General features: G+C 39.4%; 1 protein-coding gene across 1 annotated transcript in view; it reads right to left on the bottom strand.

Annotated features, from left to right (window-relative positions):
• Window positions 1-24,927, bottom strand: part of FBXL7 (F-box and leucine rich repeat protein 7) — a 428,890-nt gene that overhangs the window by 294,678 nt on the left and 109,285 nt on the right. Inside the window, exon 2 of the mRNA XM_065905401.1 lies at window positions 16,127-16,216. Coding sequence (XP_065761473.1) covers window positions 16,127-16,216 — 90 coding nt within the window. The remainder of the gene's footprint in view (window positions 1-16,126; window positions 16,217-24,927) is intronic.

Here is a 24,927-nt window from a genome sequence, read left to right as displayed (position 1 = left end):
TGTGTAGCTATGAGCATTCCTTTCTCATAAGGAAAGTCCAGGGCACCCAAGGGTAACACAAAAGAAAAATATAATGTGTGTTAAAAAGATATTGTGTTCTAAAAAAGATGCTTCTCAACCTAGGAGTTAGAAAGGACCAATATTCTTCCAGCTTTGAAATTCATATGAATACTTCATAAAATGCAACAAAAATGAAGAGAAACCTAAAAGTCCTTTTTTTTTTAAGGCAGACATATAAATTACAACTTCATGCTCATCCCTTTGGATGTCACAGCATGTTAAATTGCTCCAGAAGACTCTGCTGCTGCTGCTAAGTCACTTCAGTAGTATCCGATTCCGTAACGGCAGCCCACCAGGCTCCACTCTCCCTGGGATTCTCCAGGCAAGAACACTGGAGTAGGTTGTCATTTCCTTCTCCAATGCATGAAAGTGAAGTTGCTCAGTTGTGTCTGACTCTTCGCGACCCCACAGACTACAGCCTACCAGGCTCCTCCATCCATGGGATTTTCCAGACAAGAGTACTGGAGTGGGTTGCCATTACCTTCTCTTCCAGAAGACTCTAATTATTCTTGATTCCTATATTTACCTTGATAGAAGCAGATGATTCACAGAGTACCACTGACCACACTTTGACTATCACTCTTCTGTCATAAGCTACTAAGGAAAAATGTGACTGAAAATGGATCAGAACTATACTAATCTCAACTACTAGTATTTCTTACCTGGCCCACAATTGAAATCTAATGGGCTTCCCTCATTGCCCACTCCCAGAGTCACACAGCAGCAACAGGAGGTCTGGCTCTGTTTATGGTCCTCAAGAGCTCCTCCTTGCTCTTAGAATATAATTGACACATGGTAAGATCCTACAAAGGCTGGCTGTGCCTACTTGCCCAATGGCATGCCTTCTCCCCATTGTCACTGTCCTGCAAATACATATGGCTTATTGCTCAGAAAGGCCCTAAGCTTCTTCCAGGTCCAGGGTCTTCTCAGGAGTTGGTCTCTCTTCATGTAATCATGTACAACCATCCATCCATCCTAAAGATCAAAAATGGCTGCAAATACATCAACCTTCATCCCAGAGTGGTAGAGTCAATACACCTACCTTCAAATCCAGGTGACTCTAACCACTGCAACTAACAGAAAATGGCAGAAGAAAGGCTGTGTCAATTTCTGAGCCCAGAACTTAAGAAACTAGCAGCTTCCACTTCCTGTCTCTTGACTCTTTTTAGAACCCCCATATAAGGAGTCTGATTACCCTGAAACCATCCTGCTAAAGAGGTTACCTGTATGCTTTCCAATTGACAGACTAGCCATCCTAGGCAAGGCTGGGGCACACATTGTTTACCATCCAGAATAGCCTATTCACCAGCTGAATACCACTAGTGACCTCAGTCCATGCCACAGGCAGCAAAACAATTATGGTCAAGCTCCATCCAAATATTTGACTGGGGGGAAAAATGTGAAATATGTTACAATGGTTGTTTGAAGTAACTGAGTGTAAAAGCAGAATAATGACTTCCCCAAAGATGCCCACATTCTAATTCCCAGAACATTGAACATATTACTTTACATGGTAAAGGGAACTTTACAGATGTGATTAAGATGTAGAGATGGTAAGATTATCCTGGCTTACCTGGTGGGCCCAAAGCCATCTCAAAGGTCCTTACAAGGAAGGACCAAGGAAGTCCCCTTACAAGAGAAGAGCGGAAGGATCAGAGTCAGAGAGAGACAAAGGGAAATATGAAGATGCTATGATGCTAGTTTTAAGGATGAAGGAAAAGGCCATGAACCAATTTGGGAAAAGCCAGGAATGGACTCTCCTCTAGAGATCCAGAAGAAATACAGCCCTGCCCACACCTCGATTTTACTCCTCTGAGATTCATGTAGGGCTTCTGATCTCCAGAACTGTAAGAATGTAGGTTTTTGTGGTTTTAAGCCACTAAATTAGTGGTGATTTGCTACAGGGGCAACAGAAAACAAGTGCATTAATTACTAGGGTAATTTATTACACAATAATGAACAACCAGAAGACAGTCCTCCCTGCCACTACATCTCCCAACCCCACATACCTGCATTCACACAAATCTTTGTTGTTGTTCAGTTGCTCAGTCATATCTGACTCTCTGTGACCCAATGGACTGAAGCACTTCAGGCTTCCCTGTCCTTCACTATCTACCAGAGCTTGCTCAGACTCATGTTTATGAGTCAATGATGCTATCTAAACATTTCTTCCTCTGCCACCTTCTTCTCCTTTTGCCTTCAATCTTTCCCAGCATCAGGGTCTTTTCCTATGAGTTGGCTCTTCACATCAGGTGGCTAAAGTACTGGAGTTTCAGCTTCAGCATCAGTCCTTCCAATGAATATTCAGGGTTGATTTCCTTTAGGATTCACTGGTTTGATCTCCTTGATGCCCAAGGGACTTCCAAGAGTCTTCTCCAACACTATAATTCTTGACTTTGCTTATTTCTGTTCATTATTCAGAAAAAAAAGAAAGTGAACTCACTCAGTTACGTCTGACTCTTTGCAACCCCATGGACTGTAGTTGGCCAGGCTCCTCCATCCATGGAATTCTCCAGGCTAGAATACTGAAGTGTGTTTACATTTCCTTCTTCAGGGGATCTTCCCAACCCAGGGATCAAAGCCAGGTCTCTTGCATTGCAGGCAGACTCTTTACTGTCTGAGTCACCAGGAAAGTCATTATTCAGAACCTTGGCTTAAATGTTTGCTTATAGGCATGTATTAAAGAATGTATTCTCAGCATGTAACTTGTTTGTAAGATTATACAATATCTAGGTCCTTACACAACAAAAAGTTTCAGAAGGTGAAGTCATTTTGGTCTACCTGACTCACCAAAGAGTCCCCATTCCACACTCGCGATACTCAGCATTCAGTAAATATTCAATGTAAATGAACACAGATGAATTAGAACATAGGTAATACACTGGAACTGTAGCTTGTAAATGTATATAAAGAAGACAAACTGCGTTAGAAGTATGTTCAACTAATGGAAATAAAGTTTTAACAATGCAAAATTCTTTGAAAACTAATTATAAAAAGTCTATGAAAGCAAGTGATGGCTGCCTAGATGAGGTTGATATGTATTTGAGGATCAGGCACGAAAAACAGCAAGACTGACCTTTATCCAAAAATATTAATCAGAGAGAAAAAAAAAAAAACAAATAGTTGAATTTTTGGTCATATCACATTCAATAAAATTAAAAAAAAAAAAAGAAATGACCAAAGAGACATTCTCACCCTTAAAAATAATTAAATTGAATTTTCTATGAATTGCCTTTTTAACATGGAAAGTTGGACAATATTGAAAAATACCAAAAAACTACAGTCACCTCCCAGTATCTATGGAAAACTGGTTTCAGAAGTCCCTATATATACTAAAATTTATGGATGCTCATGTCCTTTATATTAAATGGCCTGGTATACAATCTGTAATTCTCAGAGACAGCCATTGATAACATCTTGAAATGTGTCCCCTCAGTCTTTTTTTCCTCTTAGGATATAAATTTATGCACAATGGGAATCACAAAAGAAATGTTGCTTCAAATTCTGCATTTGTCATAATTTTTATATGGCTAAATTTTTTTTGCTAACATGTTTTTAATAGCTAAACAGGAATTTGACATACAGATGCCTCAATTAAATATGTTTCCAACATTTTTATATTATAAACATTAGGAGGCATATAACTACAAACAAAACTGTAACTACAAACAAAACTAAGATTTGTAAGGTAATTTCCTAGTGTGAAGTTCTTAGATCAAAGTATGTATATACTTTTATAGCTCTTGAATTCACATGGATCAGTGTTTTTTGATTGTGAGGTATAATAAAAGAAGTTTGAGAAATAAAACATGCTATTTAAAGATTAACAACATAGACTAAAACATCAAAGGCTCCGAGAAGTCCAGCAATAAAAAAGAAACCTGTGTTAGCTTAATGGAAAGATAAATATTTTTAACGACATAAAGACATTTTCTTCCCCATACAGTACACACTAACCCATGAATATGCTGGTGGTCTCCTTAAGCTTTATAACTTCTGTTTTCATGCTTTCAAAGGTTCTTCTACCCCAAGATCATAAAATAAGTCATCTATATATAATTTGAACATTTAAATCTTTCATCCATCAAGAATTTATTTTGGCATCAAGAACTTCCACATTCCTTTTTTAAAAAATGAGAAGCTGATCTTCCTATTAGGATATATTGACAAGGTTTATCTCTTTATCCATGTATTAACACAATGCCATCTTTATCATACCCTAAATTGCCATAGATAACTACAGGTGATGCTAATGGTAAAGAATCCATCTGCCAGTGCAGGTGATGCAGGAGACAAGGCTTCAATCCCTGGGTTGAGATCCCCTGGAGCAGGAAATGGAAACCCACTCCAGTATTCTTTCCTAGAAAATCTCATGGACAAAGGAGCCTGGCAGGCTACTGTCCATGGCATCACAAGGACTCAGATACAATTAGGCGACTAACACTACTATCCTGAGCTTGCTGTCCCATTACACCAAGCTCTATCACACCACACTTTTTAAATATTTATAAATGCATAATATATTTTCATAACACTAAGGAAATATGCTTTCATTACTCATTTCCAAAATTTTTCTTGGATATCCTCATATGCACGTGTATTCATTCAACAAATGAGTTCAACATACTTAAGTAATTCAACATCCATGCTGTGATACATATGGAATTGAACTGAATTCATCATCCACATATGGTAGGTACTTATAGATGTTGGATTTATTCTTATAGGTTAAGAAGGGAGAATTTGGTCAGGTTTCAAAATTCAAATCCTACTGGGATTTCTGTAACAATTATGTTGAATTAATTTAGGGGAGACTTTTCCATGCAAACTCTTTCCGTCCCAGAGTAAGGCTGGATATGAATTTACATAAAGTAATTGATTAAGCTGATGAAAGTAAACCAGCTCATATGCAAAGGGTCTCACATTGGATATAATTTGTAAATTTAATCCTCATAACCAACACATGAAATAGATATTACAATTCCTAGTTTACAAAGAAGAAAATAAAAACTAAGCAACTTGTGTCACACACATATGGGGATTTACAAAATCACACAATTTTATTTCATAGGGTTTCTTTATTCCCCCTCTCATTCAGATTAAATGAAGAGTTCAGTCTTCAACTTCATGTTCCAAACACACCCATTAACCATAATTTAGCTCTGTAAACCTCTGCGATTGGATGAGTTCACTTTCCAATCTCTATGTGTGCGTGTTACGTCACCTCAGTCATGTCCGACTCTTTGCAACCCTATGGACTGTAACCTGCCAGGCTTCTCTGTCCATGGGACTCTCCAGGCAAGAATACTGGAGTGGGTTGCCATTTCCTCCTTCAGGGGATCTTCCTGACCCAGGGATTGAACCCACGTCCTTTATGTCTTCTGCATTGGGAGGTGAGTTCTTCACCACTAGTGCCACCTGGGAAGCCCTTCCAATCTCTATCCCGATCTATTCCAACCCACCAAAATAAAACATATGAACTTAAGAGTTTGGGGGAAATAAAATACAGTTTGCAAAAGATAATCTGGGGTGAAGGTTGGTTCCAGGATAATTCTTTTTTAAAAAGGGAAAGAACAGTACAATTTTCTCTTTTAGGAATGGTTTTTCTAACATTTTCTTCATAACAAGTCAGTGAATCCAAAATAATATGAGCATGTTTGTTAACTGGCCAATTCAGCCATATTTTGTGCCAATAAAATGAAACTTACTTCTCCAGTTTCATCAGTTAAAGAACCACAGGCTCTAATTTTTTACCTTGAGATGTCAGTAAATGAAGAATTGAAACAATCCAATGTGTTGAGGTTAAAAGAGATTAAAAATGGATTTGGTGGGGGGAAAAGAACATATTTTCCTCTTCCCTTAAAATTGAGGTTTCACGGAGGGGTATTGAATAGCCCCGGAATACTTAGATTTCTAAGTTTATTTCATTTGCTGATCTAAAATGCTAAAAAAAAAAAAAAAAAAAAAAAAAAAACCTGAGAAAAACTGGTTGTTTATAGACCTAGTATTCAGACCACTTAACCTTTTGGTTTAAAACATTAAAACACACATGAAAACATAGAAACTAGACATATCTTCTGTTCCATCTTTCTTCCAACATGCTTATTCTGCTTTTAAAAAGTTGTCCGTCCCTTTAACACAAAAGGTAACTAAAAACAACTCGATGGCAAATATTCCCATGATATGCCTCAAGTTATCCTAAGCAATAGCATTATTATTTTTTTCTAAAAAATAACTGTGCTTCTCATATATTGGTTTTGCATGGCTTTTGCAGGTATAGTCTTTAAGAATCTAGTTGGAAAGTTAATCAAGTGGGCTATTCCTTCTTAAAATATTGACTAACAACCCGGTTATTCATTCAATAAATACTTATCAAATATTTATTATGTGCCAAATACTGTGGCAGCCATGGGGTACATAACTGGATGAAATACAGTTCTTTCCTCAAAGAAGCTCAAACTAGTGCAAGAATGACACCATGGAGCTGTGAATTGAAGCACACATACAATTCTTACACGGTTGATATCTTGACTCAACTGTAGCCTACTGCTTGCTGCTGCCGTAGAACATGCAGACATGAGCGTATCTGGAGATCTGAACGGCAGTTTCAATAGAGGTTGTAAGTCTGGGTGCTGAGTAGGAGAAAATCTTAGTTGCAAGTGAAATTTCATACAAAAGGACATATACACACACGCATATATATAGTGCAGGAATTTACAATATACAATATTATAAATTAGTAGCATTCATGTGTACTGTTACCCTAAGAAATGCTTTTACCCCTATTCTAACTTGACTAAACGAGAGCTCACAGCAGCAGGAACCTAGATTCCCAGATTTACGTCTTGAATATATTCCTCCACTAAAAGGTCCCAGGCTCTTGGGGGAGCATGACTTATTCTTGATTCTGGGCAGAAAAAAAAAAAAGAAGAAGAAAATACAATGTATCTGGACCATTCTTTTGTGGCCAGAAAGAAAGGATGGTTTTATAGCAAGAAGGACAGTGCTGGAAGGGCAAAGGAGATGCTTGAAGGTTCGGTTTTCTCACAGAAGTTGTGAAAGCCAAAGATCAGAAAGTGAATAACAATTATTAATAAGCAGGACAAAGTGATTTTGCAATTAGACTGAAAAGAGTAAAGGTAATATAAATTGCATAGTTACTATAAATTATATAAAATACTGTATTATACAACAGAAGATCAGCAAAATAGGATACTTAAATTTGAGCTGATAGCAATAGTAATGGAGTGTTCACTGATGGATTTTTCAGAAGCTGGCTTTGGCTGTATCTGTGTAAGTCGGGCTACAAAGAAGGCAAGTCAACAGTCTCAAAAGTGAGTCCTTCTCTGATTCCTATAGGAAATCCACTCCATCCAAGCCTTTGGTGAGTTTTGCAAAGACTGACTAGAAATTTTCAGGGACACGGGACAGTGTCACTTTGGGTACCAGTGCCTGATAAGTGGAATCACTGGAATTGCTGGAATCGCTCCCCAGCTCCACTGTTGCTTCTTCTTCCCGTCATCTTTCTCTTCCCTGTCCTGGATTCCCCCCCTGCCTCCTTCCTTCGAAGCCCAGGATCTCTCTACAGCGCAGAGGAATCTAGTTTTCTAAAGACCACATGGGGAAACTCACATAAATAGACCCATGCAGCTATTCAGAAATGCAAACATCCTCCAGTGTACCAGTGGTCCACTCCACCCTGGAAGGCAGTCCCAGTTATAAACAGCAGAAAACTCCTCGCTACACTTCCAGTTAATAACTGTGTTACTATCTGCTTCCCACAGACCACACTCCTTGTTACAATTTTTCAATCACCTCTTAATGATCACAAATAATTTCTAAATTACTTGTATATCATTCGCTCCAAAATGTGGATTTTCTACGTTTTTTTAGGAATTCATACAACACACACACAAATGAGTGCTTTCCTCTCACTATTTGTTCATCAGCCTAATAGCCTTGGGAAGCCAGGGACTTCCTGAGGCCGGTAGTTTATCCTCAGGAAGTTATTTCCTGGTCAAAACGGAAGTAAACAGACATGTTAACCTGACTTTTAAGGTCAGACTCTGTCCATGACTGTAAAGGGCAAATATTTCCAACATCAGGATATTTGTCCTGAAACGTGGGTTCCCAACCTCCTCCCTATTCCTTCGTTGCCTTAGATGAGCTCAGAAGTGGGTCCTGTAGCGTGCAACCTTCCAAACAACCCAAACAAACCCGGTGGGTGCACAGTGGCATCGAATGATAGCCTGTTTGTCCCTGACAACTCCGACTGCATGGGCTCCACAGAAAACCCAGTACAAGGAATATGCAGCCACTCCATGATTAATCATTTTAATGAAAGACTGGATGCTCGAAGCAGATGGTAAAGAATCTTCCTGCAATGAGGGGACCCGGGTTCGATCCCTGGGTCAGGAAGACCCCCTGGAGAAGGGAATGGCTACCCACTCCAGTATTCTTGCCTGTAAAATTTCATGGACAGAGGACCCTGGTGGGCAACAAGTCCATGGGGTCACAAAGAGTCAGACACGATTGAGCAACTAACTCTTTGGATGTCTCAATTAAGTATTACTTCTAAATGTCCTTAAACATACATACACACACACACACAAACACACAAATAAAGAAGCCTAATTTCCTTCTGAGACTATTACATGATATTTTTGCCAGTCCGGGTAATTCATTTGGGAAGATGATTCCCTCAAGAAATTAAACTTAGTTCTTGAGTCTGAGACAGTATTTATAATTTCAATGTACATGTCTAGGCTATACATAACCATTTTCTGGGTACTGAGCTGATGGGCTTTCCTCTCCTTAAACTAATCCTCATATGAAAATGTGACTTCCTTATTAAATTGGGCACATTGAATCTATAAAATGCTCAGCTCACTAGATGTAATTGCTGCAGTTTTTCAAAAGTCACCTAACTTACAATTAAGCAGTAGCTTCAACAATAAATGAAACTTGATCAGGAAGCAGTAAGTTGCTAATTTAATTACCAAAATGCATTAAGCCTCAAGAACTAAAGTCTTACAAAGCATTCCTAAATGACCCTAAAATTGTCAGAGGTAGTTAAGTTTAAAATTTAATTTGTAAAGGCAAAACAAATTCTACAGTAATTGGTCATTACCTTCCTTATACACCAAACAAAAGCTCCTGAAAACCAGTTCTGATTTTGGAATCTCTCTCCCCATAAGGTCCCCCATCCTACCTTCCAATTTGGATAAATGTCAATTTATAGCTATTTTAAATGAGATTTTGGGTCTTCCCTGATGGTCCAGTGGTTAAGATTCTGTGATTCCACTGTAGAAGGTGCAGGTCCAATCTCTGGTTGGGGAACTAAGATTCCATATGCCTCATGACCGAAAAAAAGTAAACAAACAAACAAAAAAACAAAACCTGACAACCAAGGAACCTTCATAGCAACTCTGAATGCAAAACTTCAGTCCTCTTACATATGAGAGAGAAATAAAATTTATATATATTTTTTAAAAGATTTCTTCAACGTCATTTTCTTTCTCCAGTTCTTTATAGTCCTCTTCCTAAGTTGTCATTCTGCTTCTCTTGTGTCACAGATAGAATTTCATTCAGCTATAATAGACTGCTTCATGGTGTACTTCCAGTCTTCCAAGGCACGTGGTCTAAGATTGAGATCTACCACTTGTGTGCATTTCCAATTTAAGAATAATTCCCTGGCTTAGTTTTAAGGTGAAAACAAGCAATACGACTATCCAGTATTTTAATATTATGTACACTATAGACCCTATATCAAGATTAACTTACATATCAGTTTCAAACCCTAACTCTGTCTGGTGAAGTCTGTTAGGGCACAGTTACGGTTACCGGAAAACTAAAACTTCAACAGCACAATATTAAAGCAGCTTGGAATGTTTGACTTTTGCTTTCTATAACTGAGGATTTGAAGTCAATTTCTAGACTATACATGAAATAGCAAAGTGTTTTCATGTATAAGACAGGAATTGAGACACGATTATGAGCTGGCTTTTGAAAGGGTACTTCTCATAAGTACTTTCAAAATACACTTTGATATAAACTTATAACAATGATTAGTATGAAATTCTCAGTACTTTATCATGGCATGTACAAAATAAGCATTAACAATAAATGTTAGCACTCAGGCCCAAAGACTATCTTTGTTACTTACTAGTTTTACATGACTTTGGGCCTCCCTGATTCTTTCCCAGTCTCCCTGTTTTCATCTACCAAATGGAAACATTTATGCCTACTTCACAAGAGAAGCAGGATGATGAAACAAAGTTGAATGCAATAATGTTCATGAAAGTACTAGTAACAGCCTGAAATAAGTGTCCCCAAAATGTTTGTTGAATTTTCTGGACAGTCAAAAAGGCTTTTTGAGAAACAGAATCTACCTTGAGTTAAAAGCTTCATCCTTTTCATCCTGAAAGATTCATGTGGATTTTGTCTGAGGAACATATTCAAGAAGTAAAAAGAAGATAATATAAAGAAGACAAAGAGAATAAAAACAAAGCCAGATGCCTGGACATTTTCAAAATAAGTCTATTTAGAATTGGTTTAATTCAGGCACTGAAAACATGAGAACCTGGAACTGTATAAATAAACTGGTGATTTTAGGGTTGCAGAAAGAATATCCCCACCAATTCTTCATAAATTAACTCATTTCACATGGTTCAGATGAAACATTTTTAAATGAACATCTTTCGGGGAGTTAAAGGGGCAGTTTCACAAAGTAATGTTATATGAATCTATTAAAGGCTATTTGATAATCATGAGCTGACTTAAAGGGAGTGTTTACATCTCCAGAAGTGAATGTACTCAAGTACGTTGAAATCCTTTTACTATTCGAAGCAGCTACCCCCTTTCCATTGGAAGGACTGATCTCCTGGGGCTCCACCATCTTTCTCAAACTCTATTCTAAACACCTTGCCTCAGCTCTGCAACCAGCTCACAATAGGCAGCAAGAGAACAGGTGGGCAAACGAGAGTTAAATTGTTTCATGCTCCAAAGGCCACAGGGTTTTTACAGGTTATGCTTTCTTCTTAATTGGAACATCTTTCACCAAAACATGACTGTGTCAGACTCCTGCTTGACAATGTATTAGGTGTGTAATCTTGAGACATTACTTTGTCAACAAAGGCCCATCTAGTCAAGGCTACGGTTTTTCCAGTAGTCATGTATGGATGTGAGAGTTGGACTATAAAGAAAGCTGAGTGCTAAAGAATTGATGCTTTTGAACTGTGGTGTTGGAGAAGACTCTTGAGAGTCCCTTGGACTGCAAGGAGATCCAACCAGTCCATCCTAAAGGAGATCAGTCCTGGGTGTTCATTGGAAGGACTGATGTTGAAGCTGAAACTCCAATACTTTGGCCACCTGATGCGAAGAGTTGACTCATTTGAAAAGACCCTGATGCTGGGAAACATTGAGGGCAGAAGGAGAAAGGGACAACAGAGGATGAGATGGTTGGATGGCATCACCAACTCAATGGACATGGGTTTAGGTGGACTCTGAGAGTTGGTGATGGACAGGGAGGCCTGGCATGCTGTGCGGTTCATGGGATCACAAAGAGTTGGACATGACTGAGCGACTAAACTGAACTGAACTTGAGTAAGTCTCTTCATTTCTCTGGGTCACAAGTATTTCTTTGTAAAATGACTATATTAGATCAGAAAATTGCCAAGGCTTTTTGTAGCTCTAAAAATTCTCTGATTCCATGGTTGTCTGGTTTGAAAACCAACACATATAAACAGTCATCACACTTATAAATTGTGTTGTCAGGGAGTTCAATAGCAGTCAACTGCATTTGGTCTTTGAATTAGATATTTCATTTTTCCTCAGCTCAAGGGAAGGCGGAGCCTTTGAGATGTCATCCTTAAAGTCACACCCTCATCCCCCTCTGCACCCCATTACAAGAAAGAAGCCCAAACTCAGCTTCCTATTTCTAGGAAGCTTCTTCATGATCTAATCTAAAGTCAACTGATTTTGCTCACAGCTGAACGTGATTTCAAAGACCTGAAGGTCAAAGGCCATCCTTTCCTATACAAGAGAAAACATTCTGTGGATGAGATAGACTGAAAAACGAAAACCATGGAAGAGAAAGAATAATAACACAACTAGAAAGAACTGAGCTTCAGTTTAGCTAGTGGTAAAGAGTCTGCCTGCAATGCAGGAAACCCAGGTTCAGTTCCTGGGTTAGGAAGATCCCCTGGAGCAGGGAATGGCTAACCACTTCAGTATTCTTGCCTGGAAAATCCCATGGACAGAGAAGCCTGGGAGGCTACAGTCCATGGGGCCACAAAGAGTCAATACAACTGAGTGACTTTCAGTTTCAGTTATTTCAGTTAGGATGTTTGAATGCAGATTTTGTTGGGGAAAAAAAAAAGGAAATCCTCTAGCTTTCTACACTTGAACCCAAACACCTCAGTGTCAGGGAATCAGGAACTTAAACTGTTACAAGAAATATAACAGGTCTTAAAGAAAGCTTATACCTTATCAGAGAGAAAACACTATAGGCTGCTAATTACTTGGAAGAGATGTGGTTTTAGAGTCACAAAATTAAAATTAAGACTCATAACAGTTTGGCATGAGACTCTGGAACAGAACACTACATCATGTGAGCTCTACCATTCTTGTTTGGATTGAAATCAAACTGTATCACCATCTAGGGCCGTCTTCCTAGGAACATAGCCTTATGACCCAAAGTGAATCATAAGTTGGAACTTGAGATAGCAAAGCTATAAGTCCTTAGCAAAGAAACTGACTTAAGTGTGAATAAATGTGATGCCTCAACTATTAGGGTTGGGTGCTAAAATGCTTCAAACCTGAGATGAGATTGGTCCTGACTGTCCAAGAAAAGCTAAAAAATAAATTAATCAACTAAAAGATTGGGAAATCTGTGGGTCTGTAATCCCTCACATCGTCCAGAGCTTCATGTGAGAATATGCAGGTACCATGATGGGTCCACTCTGACCAGGCAACACAGGCTGGGCCATGAGCCCTGCTGGCTCATGGATTTGTTATGATGGATTCCAGGCCAGTTCTGGCCCCAAGGCATCTCAGGAGAAGCATTCAGCCACAACCTGGCACTTTGTACGGCCAAGACTCAGCCAATCACCACTGTGTATGACCTCCTCTCAGAGTTGGAAGCCAGTGCATGAAAAGAACACTTTGTGATGGATTAGATTGGGGTCTGAAGGTCAGGCAGGAGCTCCCCCAAACCCATTTTCACATGTTTAAGTCAATGAGTTCTAGTAAATTTACTGGGCTGTGTAACTATTGGTACCACCACAATCCAATTTTAGAAAAGAGTCATCTCCCCCAAAAGGCTCCCTCAGGCCTGTTGACAGTTAATCGCCATTCCCACCGCCAGCCCCAGGTCAGGGTGTTTGCTGTGCGTCCTTCTCTTCCGCCCACTCCAGGTCCTCAGTTTATTTCCCAGTATACGCTGAACAGAGGGGTCACCCACGTTTCCCAGTAAAAGACAGTGCCTACACCATCAGCCAGCTTGTAGAGGTTGGACACAAATGCATACATGTATGTACCCACACACATGCACACACACACTACCCAGGGAACGATGTAACACCCTCCCCATCCAGCCCATCAGAGAGAAGTCCAACACTGCTCCACAATGCTCCAACCCATCTATTACAGGGATGGCCACAGTTTTCAAAAGCTGCAGGAAAACTGAATATTATCCTCCACAATAGATACCATGTTTAGAGAAATCAGTATCACTCAGACCCTTAAGCTGAGAATCCTTATTGTGCTTCCTGAAGACAATATCCTTGAATTCAAAGGAGAAAAATCATAAGAGGGTCAAAGAACTGAAGAAAATAACCACAATCAATAGCTTTAAAAAACCAGGCAACCACACACTCAATTTTTTTTAATATCAAAGGTTAAATATAGTTCTAGAAAACTTTGGAAAGAGAATCAAAGAAGCATTTTTCAATGTGCTCTTCTGTAGCGTGTGTAAGAAATCAATGTCCACCTTTTGTTTTCTTTTGTCTTGTGTTGCAGAGAGTGGTTACCTAGGCATTTTCCGGTAGGAGGAAACCTACATGCAAACAGGTAAATCCACCTTGTGGAGGTCAGAGAATGTGATGCTCTGATCACTTATCCTGAGAGGTGGACGTGGGCTCTGTCATCTGTAAACTGAGGAAATTGGCACCGGCTATTACGCTTCCATCTTGAAAACCCAAATCCATCGTATGAGGCCATTCTGTGGCAAACAACTCTGAAACACACTTAAATGTAACTAATATCCACATCAAATTCATTTTTTAATATTTAAAATTTTTCACTGATGGAAAAACAGCAGCAAAAAAGATTTATGCAAATAAACAGCAAAACCACACATTCTTTTAAATTTTTTTCAGATAAGCAAAAAATGGATAGTAGGATGAAGTGCTTCCATTTAAGACTTCAGAAAAAAATCTCATACCAATTTAGCCCAGTTGCTAAAAATTCTGTCTCATATGAATATCACAGTTTCTTGTTTTTCTCTCCTGAAAATGCATTGTGACCAAAATGTATAAAACATTGGCTGAGCCTACACCGAAAGCATCTTCCTAAGAAAAAGGCAAAATAGAAATGAAAAATTTGAATCCCTATAGTTTATTTTGAAGCATAAAAAGCAGACATTTTTTAAATGCTTGAAATCCCACAATCCCAACCTTGGCAACATAGTTCATATATTCTTTCATTTTCTACTTCTGAAAAGGAGAAAAAAATAAGAGAACTTAAATCCATTGGCTAGAATCAAATCACCTGATTCGCACATTACCTTAACTGAATTTCAGAAATAATCTAACCCCACATTTGAATTAACAGGCAGAAAATTAAGTTTGGACTGCTACCTGATTCTTTACTGCATTAAGAAGAACACACCAATCTGTTTGCCATACACTGCGGTAAAACAATGCTAAGGCATTAAACACAAGGGAATACAATCCAGTTTTAAAATATATTTATCCATCAGTCTGGGGATAATTAACTCAGAGAAGTTAACTTTTATATGAAACACACCAAGTCAAAGAATACCCAAAGAAGACACACACAACAGAAGTAAACTATCATCATTAATGTAAAAAATGTAGTGCAGATCAAGAACAATCTAACAGCTTAAATGACCAACACCAGGCTATGAGTACACGTTCTGATATTATAAACAGCAGAAATTAAGCTTCTGAAACAAGGACTGGAAATGCATTTCCACAACACCCTGTACATATCAAGAAAGTAGGCTCTTTATAGTGTCATGAGGAGTCAGCTGACACCCCACAAGTCTTTCATTACAGGCATTCATGTCTTCCACAGACCTTCACTCAACCACTCATTTAGAAAGAATTCTTCAAAAAAGAAGTCATTTAATTGTGTGTTTCATATTAACATAAAAGGAGCTGAATCCATAATTGGGTCAACTTTTTACCAAATAACTACTACAGAATCAATTATTTCCACACTCAAACAAGTAAGTATAACTGAAAAGCTTCTCAACTATCGGGAAGCAGTTAAATTCCAACACGTGTTACTACATATAGTCAAATTCTTCATCAAGAACACCAATGCAACCCATCTTCGTTCTGACAAGCAGGAATTCTCACCTAATTTTTTAAAGAATCAAACCTCTTCTCCTACTCCCCAATATTGGGGACTGGTTCAGGTTCTACAAATCACACAATGATGACCTTCCCATTATCAAAATCCCAAATTCCAGGCGTGCCTATTTCGAAAGTTCTTGCAGGAACTTTCAACTGCAGCAGAAGGATTTTACAATCATAATGTTTCCCATACTGAAAACAAGACATCATTCATAAACATTTGCAAAAGTCGGCCTGTTATACTTTGACAAAATAACAGCATTTACCTTAAACTGTACCAAAACAACTTTAGTAGACATTGACAACAATACAATAAAAGAGAAGACCTTGGCCTTCCCATTGTTGAGAATCTCATATGCTCCCACTCAGCAGAGCAGATCTGAGATGCACACATTTTATATGTCTTCCAAATACAGCCAGCACTGCAACGAGAGCACGAGAGATAATGAAGACCAGATGCCTACCTTCGCTGGTAGCCACATTCTTCTGGGCTTGGGTCGGCGTGTGATCTGTACTTGAACTCACGTCGGATGAGATGCTTGAGCTGCCTTTGCCTAGAGAAAACAAGAACGAGGAGCTTTTGAGTTTTGTCATTTCAGAACTGGACTGTGCCTTCCACTCGATCTCACACCAAGCCATATCACTCGTTTCCAAGAAAGGAGCCATAACACTAAGAATGAAGTTTATTAGTTTTCTGGCCTCATGCATTAAATATCTTTGGGGAAATATCTGACCCATGCCATAACAGAGCTAAAGCCCTATTATAATATGGCTTGACTATAAACTCAGACGATTATAAGGTATTGTCAAACATGATAACGTAATATAGTTTTGGCATATATGTGAATAAGAGAGTACGAGTGGGAGACACATCTACAGTATTAATCTTTTCTTTGCAACTATAAACTATACATTTTCTGGTAAAGGACAAAAGCAAATCTAGGAATGAGGAATCATCCAAGGGGCAAGAGCCTGCTGGCTCCAAACAGCTGCATTGCCTTAAAAAAACAAATTCCCTAATTTAATGGGTTCTTCGTTAAAACAAACAAAAAACCTGCTTTGTTCTTCTAACGCAGGGCTTCTTAAATGGGGATGCCTCCTCCTCAAGTGAACATCTGGCAATGACCGGTTTCATTTTTAATTGTCACAATGGGGGAAGGTGCGCTACTGGCATCTAATGGGTAGAGGCCAGGGAAGCTGCTCAAAGTCTGACCGTGTGTATTGACAGCACCCCACAGTTTCAAAAAAACAATCCAGACCAGAGCATCAACTGGGCTGAACTTGAGAAATCCTGGCCTAAGTAACCTAACCTCAGCTGACAACTGACTTTCTGCTCTTCTAACTTTAAATCTGAACACATGTCAATACATTAATACTGCTGAACATTTTGTCTCTCAACCATGTCTGACTCTTTGTGACCCCATGGACTGTAGCCTACCAGGCTCTTCTGTCCATAGGATTCTCAAGATAAGAATACTGGAGTGGGTAGCCATTTCCTTCTCCAGGGGATCTTCCCGACCCGGGGATTGAACCTGGGTCTCCTGCACTGCAGGCGGATTCTTTACCATTTGAGCCGCCAGGGAATGAAAGACTACAAATATAACACACGCTGGGTAGGGAGGGAAGTGCCAGTGACCACTGGGCAGAATTCTGAGATGATCTCCATGGTACCTGCTACAGACCAAATGCCTGTGTTCCCAAAAACTCATGTCTTAAAAGCTAATCCCCAGGGTGATGGTTTTAGGAGGTTATTATAGTCTTTGGAGGTGAGTAGATCATGAGAGTGGAGCCCTCATGAGTGTGATCAGTGCCCTTATTTAAGAGACCCCAAAGTCCCCCCCGTCCTTTTATCATGTAGGGACACAGGGAAAAGATGGCCATCTATAAACCAGGAAGCAGCTCCTCACCAGACACCTTGATATCAGACTTTTCAGCCTCCAGAACTATGAGAATTAAATATATGTTAACATTATAAGTCACACAATCTATGGTATTTTGTTGTAAGCAGCCTGAATAGGCTAAGCCTATGTCCATGCCATTGGTAATCTGCTCCCCTTGTGTGCGGACAAAATTTGCAATTTGTTACTAAGCAATAGGACATGGCAATGGTGAGAGAGTTTTGCAGATGTAATTAAATTTCCTATAGCATTGACTTTAATCAAAAGGGTGATTATCCTGGATGGGCCCAACCTAAATACCTGAGTAAACCCTTTTATAGATCCTAGAGGAGAGAGACTCTTCCTCCTCGTCTTAAAGACACAAATCATCATGCATGCTACAGCTGCAAGGAGATAAATTCTACCAACCCTACATGAGCCTGGAAGAAGATCCAACTTCAGATGAGAAAGCTGACCAGACCAACATCTTGACGACAGCTTTGCAAGATCCTGAACAAAAGACCCAGCTGACCCAAGCCCAGAGTTCTGATCCAAGGAAACAGTGAAATAAGAGATATATCTTGTGATGAACTTTGCTAAAATCATGGTAAACTGTTATGCAGCAACAGAAAGCTAAAACAATGACCAGTCAATGATATCCTAAATGAACTCTTTTCATGCCACAAATTATGATCTAGATTCTTACACGCAGCTGAGAAACACAGTTTTTGAATAGTCTTCTCTGCACAGTGGTACATAAGCCAGTTGGGTGGAGGGAGTTTACAGTCTATGAAAGGACAATGTACAAAAGCACAAACGGGCTTCCATTGAAAGAGCTTCAGGATTTTGTTTCCTAATGTTGACAGTAATGGAAGAATCCAAGTTTATCAGTGGTATCACCTGAGCAGGGAACTCAAATGGCCGTTGTTTCTCCTTGCCACTGCATATCACTCATTATGACTTATCGCTCTGAAACAATTCTGTCATTCCCGTCATCTCTGCCCATTTCACATACAGGTGGAGAAGCATGCAGCAGCTTCTCTTGGGGACCAATGCCTTGACCTCTGCAGAAAGGCATACCAAGAATCCAGGAGGACCAGGCAAAGTGCTCAGTATAGCAACCTTCACACACATCAGTTACTCTGTCCCGAATCCATCACGGTTGCCAATTTCTCATGCAACTGGAGTGATATGTGTTTCTAAATGTTTCAAGTACTATGTCTGGAGTCTGTGGCTTCAAAGCCCAGCTCTACAAGCCACATATGTATCCATGAACAAGTCGCTCAAACTAAATCTTGTTTCATCTTGCACCTTATGCAAATGAGTATCATGGTGCCCAGGCTTTGGTGTGAGAAACAGTCAGGCTTCTCCAGAGAAACAGAACTGATAGATGTGTAAATATCTCCCATTAGGATATATGTTAGGATCAGGGGAAATTATAGAATTATTTCTATAGTATATATATATATATGGGATTTTCATATATTCATATATGTGAGATATTGAGTTGACCAGAAAGTTCATTTGGATTTTTCCATTACCTCATATAATGGAATAGATAGATATTGGCCAATTCAATATCTATACATATATACATATGACACATATATATTAAATGTATATTAAAAATATACATTATAAAATATCTATTATTATATATTTATAATTTATATATGTATAATATAGTATATTATACATACTATACATACATATACATATTATATATGTATCATATATATATATAATATACTATATATAGATACAGAGTCAGAGAGAAAGAGATTTAGAGGAATTGGCTCACAGAACAGTTGGAGCTCACAAGTTGGGAATCTGTAGGGTAGGCGGGCAAGCAGGATGGAAACTCAGGTAGGAGTTAATGCTGCAGCCTTAAGGCAAAACTATTAATTTTCCAGTAAACTTCACATTTTACTTTAAAGGCCTTAAAGTGATCAGATTGAAGGCCCACTGTCCAATCAATATTATCAAAGGTAACCTTAAAGTCAACTAAAACAGCAGATGGTAACCACATTTATAAATCACTTTCACGACAAAACCTAGATTAGTGTCTGATTCCATAACTGTGTACTATGGCCTGGCCAGGCTGACACAGACTACTTTCTATCACGGTGTCAGACCCACAAGAATTGAAAATCCGTATTTGCCACGCACCATGCCTGGAAGAATATCTGTCAGACCCTCTAAGCTTCATTGCCTTTCATCCATAAAACAGAGATAAAAACAAATAAGAAACCAACTACTCATTTCCTCTATTAAAAATAGGGGAATTACACCCCCACCTCTTAGGGTGGGAGAGGCTGCTATGAGCTATGGTTTATAAAGGCATTCAGTCACATCCGGTCCTGGAGAGAGTCCACTATATGATCGTTTAATATTGACCCAATGATCACAGTTCAATTTGTATCAGGAAATAAGAAATAAAATGTAAAACAGTAATTATTATTTGACTATATATGCATATATAATAGCAAATAAATATTATGTATGCTTATAAATTAAATTCTACATGCCTTATAGATCTAGTTAAACTCCCTCAAGCATAAACAAAGTTGGCAATTCTGCTCTCTATCCAACTGCTACATGAAAGTTTGTTTATTTGATCAATGGCCAAAACCCCCATTAGGGGTGGTTAGCATATCTAAACTGTGCCGGTTGGATTTGGTGAAGTAAAATTTTGCTTTATTGAATTTCCTCCCAAGTGGGCTAGAAGCCTAAATGAGGGCAATTGAACAAACAATTAACAACAATAACATCAACACAACAAACAATAAACATCAAAGCAAGCGAAGACTAACAATGCACTGAGGTTGGTAGGTGTTGTCTGTAACAGGTGAGCATACACTTCTGTGAATCTCAACCACCATGCGGACTAATTAGCCGGTGGGTCGATCATTTCAGGGACTTGGGGTGCACTGTTAACCTAAGCATGTTAGCCGAAGAATTTGATCCCAATCACAGATCCCTTCAGGCTTTCTGTTAGAGGGTGCCAGGTTCTCCCAATGTCTGAAAAGATGTTCATTAAATGAGGATCCTATTTGAACGGGATTTCAAACCTCTTTTAATATAAAAATCTCCATGTATAAAACTGCAACACTAAGTATCTTTTCTTTCCTCCTTCCCAGTGCCCAGGCTGACTGTGCAAAAGCAGATGTTTAAAACAAGACAGATGTTCCATTGTTATTTATTGATAACATGAGGAAGGGAAAGGGGGGAAGAGAAAAGATCAATCAATACATAACAAAAATGAATTAGTGGGGTCCTATGATTTCTAACATTCTTAAGAGTTCAATAAATCCCTTGCAAAACTGATTCCCTTTATCAATTCCAGATTAGATGCATCAAATTCATTCCTGTGGATTTCAGTCAAAGACCCTTGACAGTAAATGTACAAAGGAGCACGTGGACACATGTGGTGGGGGCCTTAGCCCTTTATTTCCTGTTTCTCTCAGGTACCTTGATTCCAAGTGGCTGCTGCAGGTATACCCTGAGAACCTTATTTAATATCAAATGTCCACACCAAAGGAAAGAGAATTATTTTTTCTCAGAATTAGATCAAGGGAGCAGTGGGTCATGTTTGTGTATTGAATTCACTGTTATTTTCCTGATTGTTATATTGAGATAGTTTCTTATCTTCTTTGATCCACGTTTCAAATGTCTGTAAGTACAGAATAATAATATTAGTTATCTCAAAGAATGATCAGGCCTAATCCCTGGCCCAGATGCATGTTAGCTTTTGGAAAGAAACTGAAGACGTATTGTTGAAGAATATTAGTTCTTTCAGGCCAACAGGAATTTTATAGATGAGTTGTCCAGAGTCAGATATATTGATGGAGAGTGAAATGAGGAGATATCAAATACAAGGCCCCTGTTTCACTTTATTGTGAGCAAAAAACAGTAGATGGTGTCCTTTGCTTTGCTTCTCCTACTTTTTGTTCTGTCCTGGTGAGGGTTGGAAGCACAATCTAAGGAACACAACAGTGAGAATGGAAAAGAAACAGAGAGATCTCAGAGTCATGTTTTGAGTTTTTTTTTCCATCAAGCCACTAATGTCCTAACTGGAACTTTCTTTACTCCCTTTTTCCCAAAGTACCTAACAAGTGACCTCAGGCTCACTGATCAGGACTCACACGCTGTAACTGGAGGGTGATCTGGGGCAGAGACAAAGATCGATTTAACTGAGCACCTACTTCACGCTGCCATATGCTGGGCCCTTCTCCTAAGAGGCCACAGTTCTCACAGGTTTATGTCCATCTTGAGAAAAACCTAGGACAGTTTTCAGCATTTTTCTCTTTGCTAAGGAATGCAAGATTTGCTTCAGAGAGCTGACATTCTTTTCAATATTTTTAAAATATATATATAACATAAAATTTGCCATCTTCACTATTTTTCACTTGTACAATTCAGAGGTATCCACTCACAGTGTTGCATACCCATTACTACTGTTTCCACAACTTTTCCATTACCTGACACAGAAATTCTGTACCACAGCCCCGTAAATCTCCATCCCTCCCTCTTTCAGTGCCTGGTAATCTCTACCTGCTTTGCATCTCTATGAATTAGCCTATTCTGGATATTTCCTATAGATAGAGTCATGCAATCTTCATCCTTTGTGTTTTTTTTTTTTTTCACTTATCATATTTTCAATGGTTCATCCAAGTTGTGCATCCCTCCTTTTTGTGGCCAAATAATATTCCATTGTGTGTATGTTCCATGTTTGGGGATACACAGATGGGCACTTCACATGTTTCTACCTTGTAGCTACTGTGACTGATGCTGCCTTGACAGAGGCCTGGCTTCAATACTGGCGGTTTGTAACTTTGAAACTTCTGGTGCTTGTTGTTTCTAGCTGAAATCAGATCCTGAGGGCTGTGGCTGGAGCCGGGGAGGAGAACAGAGTACACAGAGTTCCTCCAGGAGATAAACAGGGACAATCCCACTGCTGAGGCAGCAACTCCTCCAGAGCCATTTACTTCCAATCCCTGTGGCAGCTTCCGGGGTGGGCTGCCAACTGGCCCACATCACAGACAATCACGGAGCAGAACAGGGCTTTGGGACCTGAACACACACCTGCTGCGAAGCTCGGCTGAACACAGCTCCCTCTTCCAAAGTCTGTGGGGCGTTGGTTGGAACTGGACTGCCAGGGGATGCCTGGGGACGGCCCCTTTCTCCCCTTCTTGGGGACAGTCCATGTTTTCTCTAGCAGAGGCAAGAGCTTCAGCCTCCAGGCAGACAGCTCAGGAGGAGGTGTCCCCGCTCCAACACCACACAAAGGAAACCATGATGTGAAATGCAAGCCCAGGCTCAACCACGCAGGACCCTGTAGGATACTTCATCATTTAAGTGATGTTAGCTTAGAAGCCAAGGCTTAAGAGAGAAAGAATTCAGGAGAAATGATTGCAATCGATCAGCAATTATTTTACATCTCAGCGCTGCTCTCTTTACCTTTACCGTGAAGAGAGAACATATTCTTAGACAAAAATCTCAGTTAAAGCCAATCTTTTCTGCATTGTTCCTGGAGGCTGTGATTACTAAAAAGAAAAAGAAGAAAGGCACGTGATTTTGACACAGTTCCCTTAAACCCATTCACGGAACTCAGGAGGATGGCTGTAAGTGTGAGTGAAGCATGAGCTGCCACCTTGGAGTGTTTGAGCAGTTTGAACACCCACTGCCTGGACCGCAACTTGGCTTTCCTGCTATCTAGCTGATTGACTCAGACATGCAACAAAGGACTGATTCCAAACTGGGAAAGGAGTACATCAAGGCTTTATATTATCACCTTGCTTATTTAAATTATATGCAGGGTACACCATGCGGAATGCCGGGCTGGATGAAGCACAAGCTGGAATCAAGATTGCTGGGAGAAATATCAATAACCTCAGATAGGCAGATGACACCAACCTTATGGCAGAAAGCAAAGAGGAACTAAAGAGCCTCTTGATGAAAGTGAAAGAAGAGAGTGAGAAAGCTGGCTTAAAACTCAACATTCAATAAACTAAGATCATGGCATCTGGTCCCATCACTTCATGGCAAATAGATGGGAAAACAATGGAAATAGTGACAGACTTTCTTTTCTTGGGCTCCAAAATCACAGCAGTTGGTGACTGTAGCCATGAAATTAGAAGACACTTGCTCCGTGAAAGAAAAGTTATGGCAAACCTAGATAGCATATTAAAAAGCAGAGACATCACTTTGCCAACAAAAGTCCATCTAGTCAAAGCTATGGTTTTTCCAGTAGTCATGTATGGATGTGAGACTTGGACCATAAAGAAAGCTGAGCGCAGAAGAACTGATACTTTTGAACTGTGGTATTGGAAAAGACTCTTGAGAGTCCGTTGGACTCCAAGGAGATCCAACCAGTCCATCCTAAAGGAAATCAATCCTGAATATTCACTGGAAGGACTGATGCTGAAGCTGAAGCTCCAGTACTTTGGCAGACTGAAGCAAAGCGCTGACTCATTAGAAAAGACCCTGATGCTGAGAAAGATTGAATGCAGGAGGAGAGGGGATGACAGAGGATGAGATGGTTGGAAGGCATCACTGACTCAATGGACATGATTTTAAGCAAGCTCCAGGAGTTGGTGATGGACAGGGAAGTCTCCTGGCATGCTGCAGTCCATGGGGTCACAAAGAGTCAGACATGACTGAGTGACTGAACTGAACTGAACTGAGCTGGTTGAGCTGGAGGAAGCTTTCTTACCTTCCAAGAACCTCAGTTTCTCCACCTGTAAAATGGAGTGCAAGGATGCTAAGTCATTTCTGTCGTGTCCAACTCTTTTCAACCATACGGACTGAAGCCCACCAGCTCCTCTGTCCACAGAATTCTCCAGGCAAGAACACTGAAGTGGGTTGTTATGCCCTCCTCCAGGGGATCTTCCCTATCTAGGGATCAAACCTAAGCCTCTTAGGTCTTTTGCATTGGCAGGCAAGTTCTTTACCACTATTGCCACCTGGGAAACCTATAAAATGGAGTACTGGGAGATATAAACTCATAGCACAACTATGAGAATAAAATGAGGTCAATAAGCCAATTGCTCATAAAGCATACTCATATAATAGATACTTAGTGGTGTCAGCTACCATTAACCATCCTCCCTATTTTTATTATTAATCAATAATCCAATTTAATTCAACAACTACATGCTAAACCTACTGTATGTGAAGGGTTATGATTAGCACTAGAAAAAAAGACACAGTCTATATTGGGTGGGGAAGTAAAACAGATACACAAGTAGAATTGAAAATAAATGCAGTATAAGGTTTTAAACATTAAGGTTTAAACATTTTAAACATATAAGATTTTAAATCATTAAGTGATAGTCTCAAACACGTTGATTCACAAAATTTCATCACTGCTTGGGGTGACTGCTGTT

The sequence above is a fragment of the Muntiacus reevesi genome, chromosome 14 (assembly GCF_963930625.1).
Source record: "Muntiacus reevesi chromosome 14, mMunRee1.1, whole genome shotgun sequence".
NCBI classification, from domain to species: Eukaryota; Metazoa; Chordata; class Mammalia; order Artiodactyla; family Cervidae; genus Muntiacus; species Muntiacus reevesi.
Note: the sequence above shows the minus strand (reverse complement) of the source record. Positions and strands in the feature narration are given on the sequence as shown.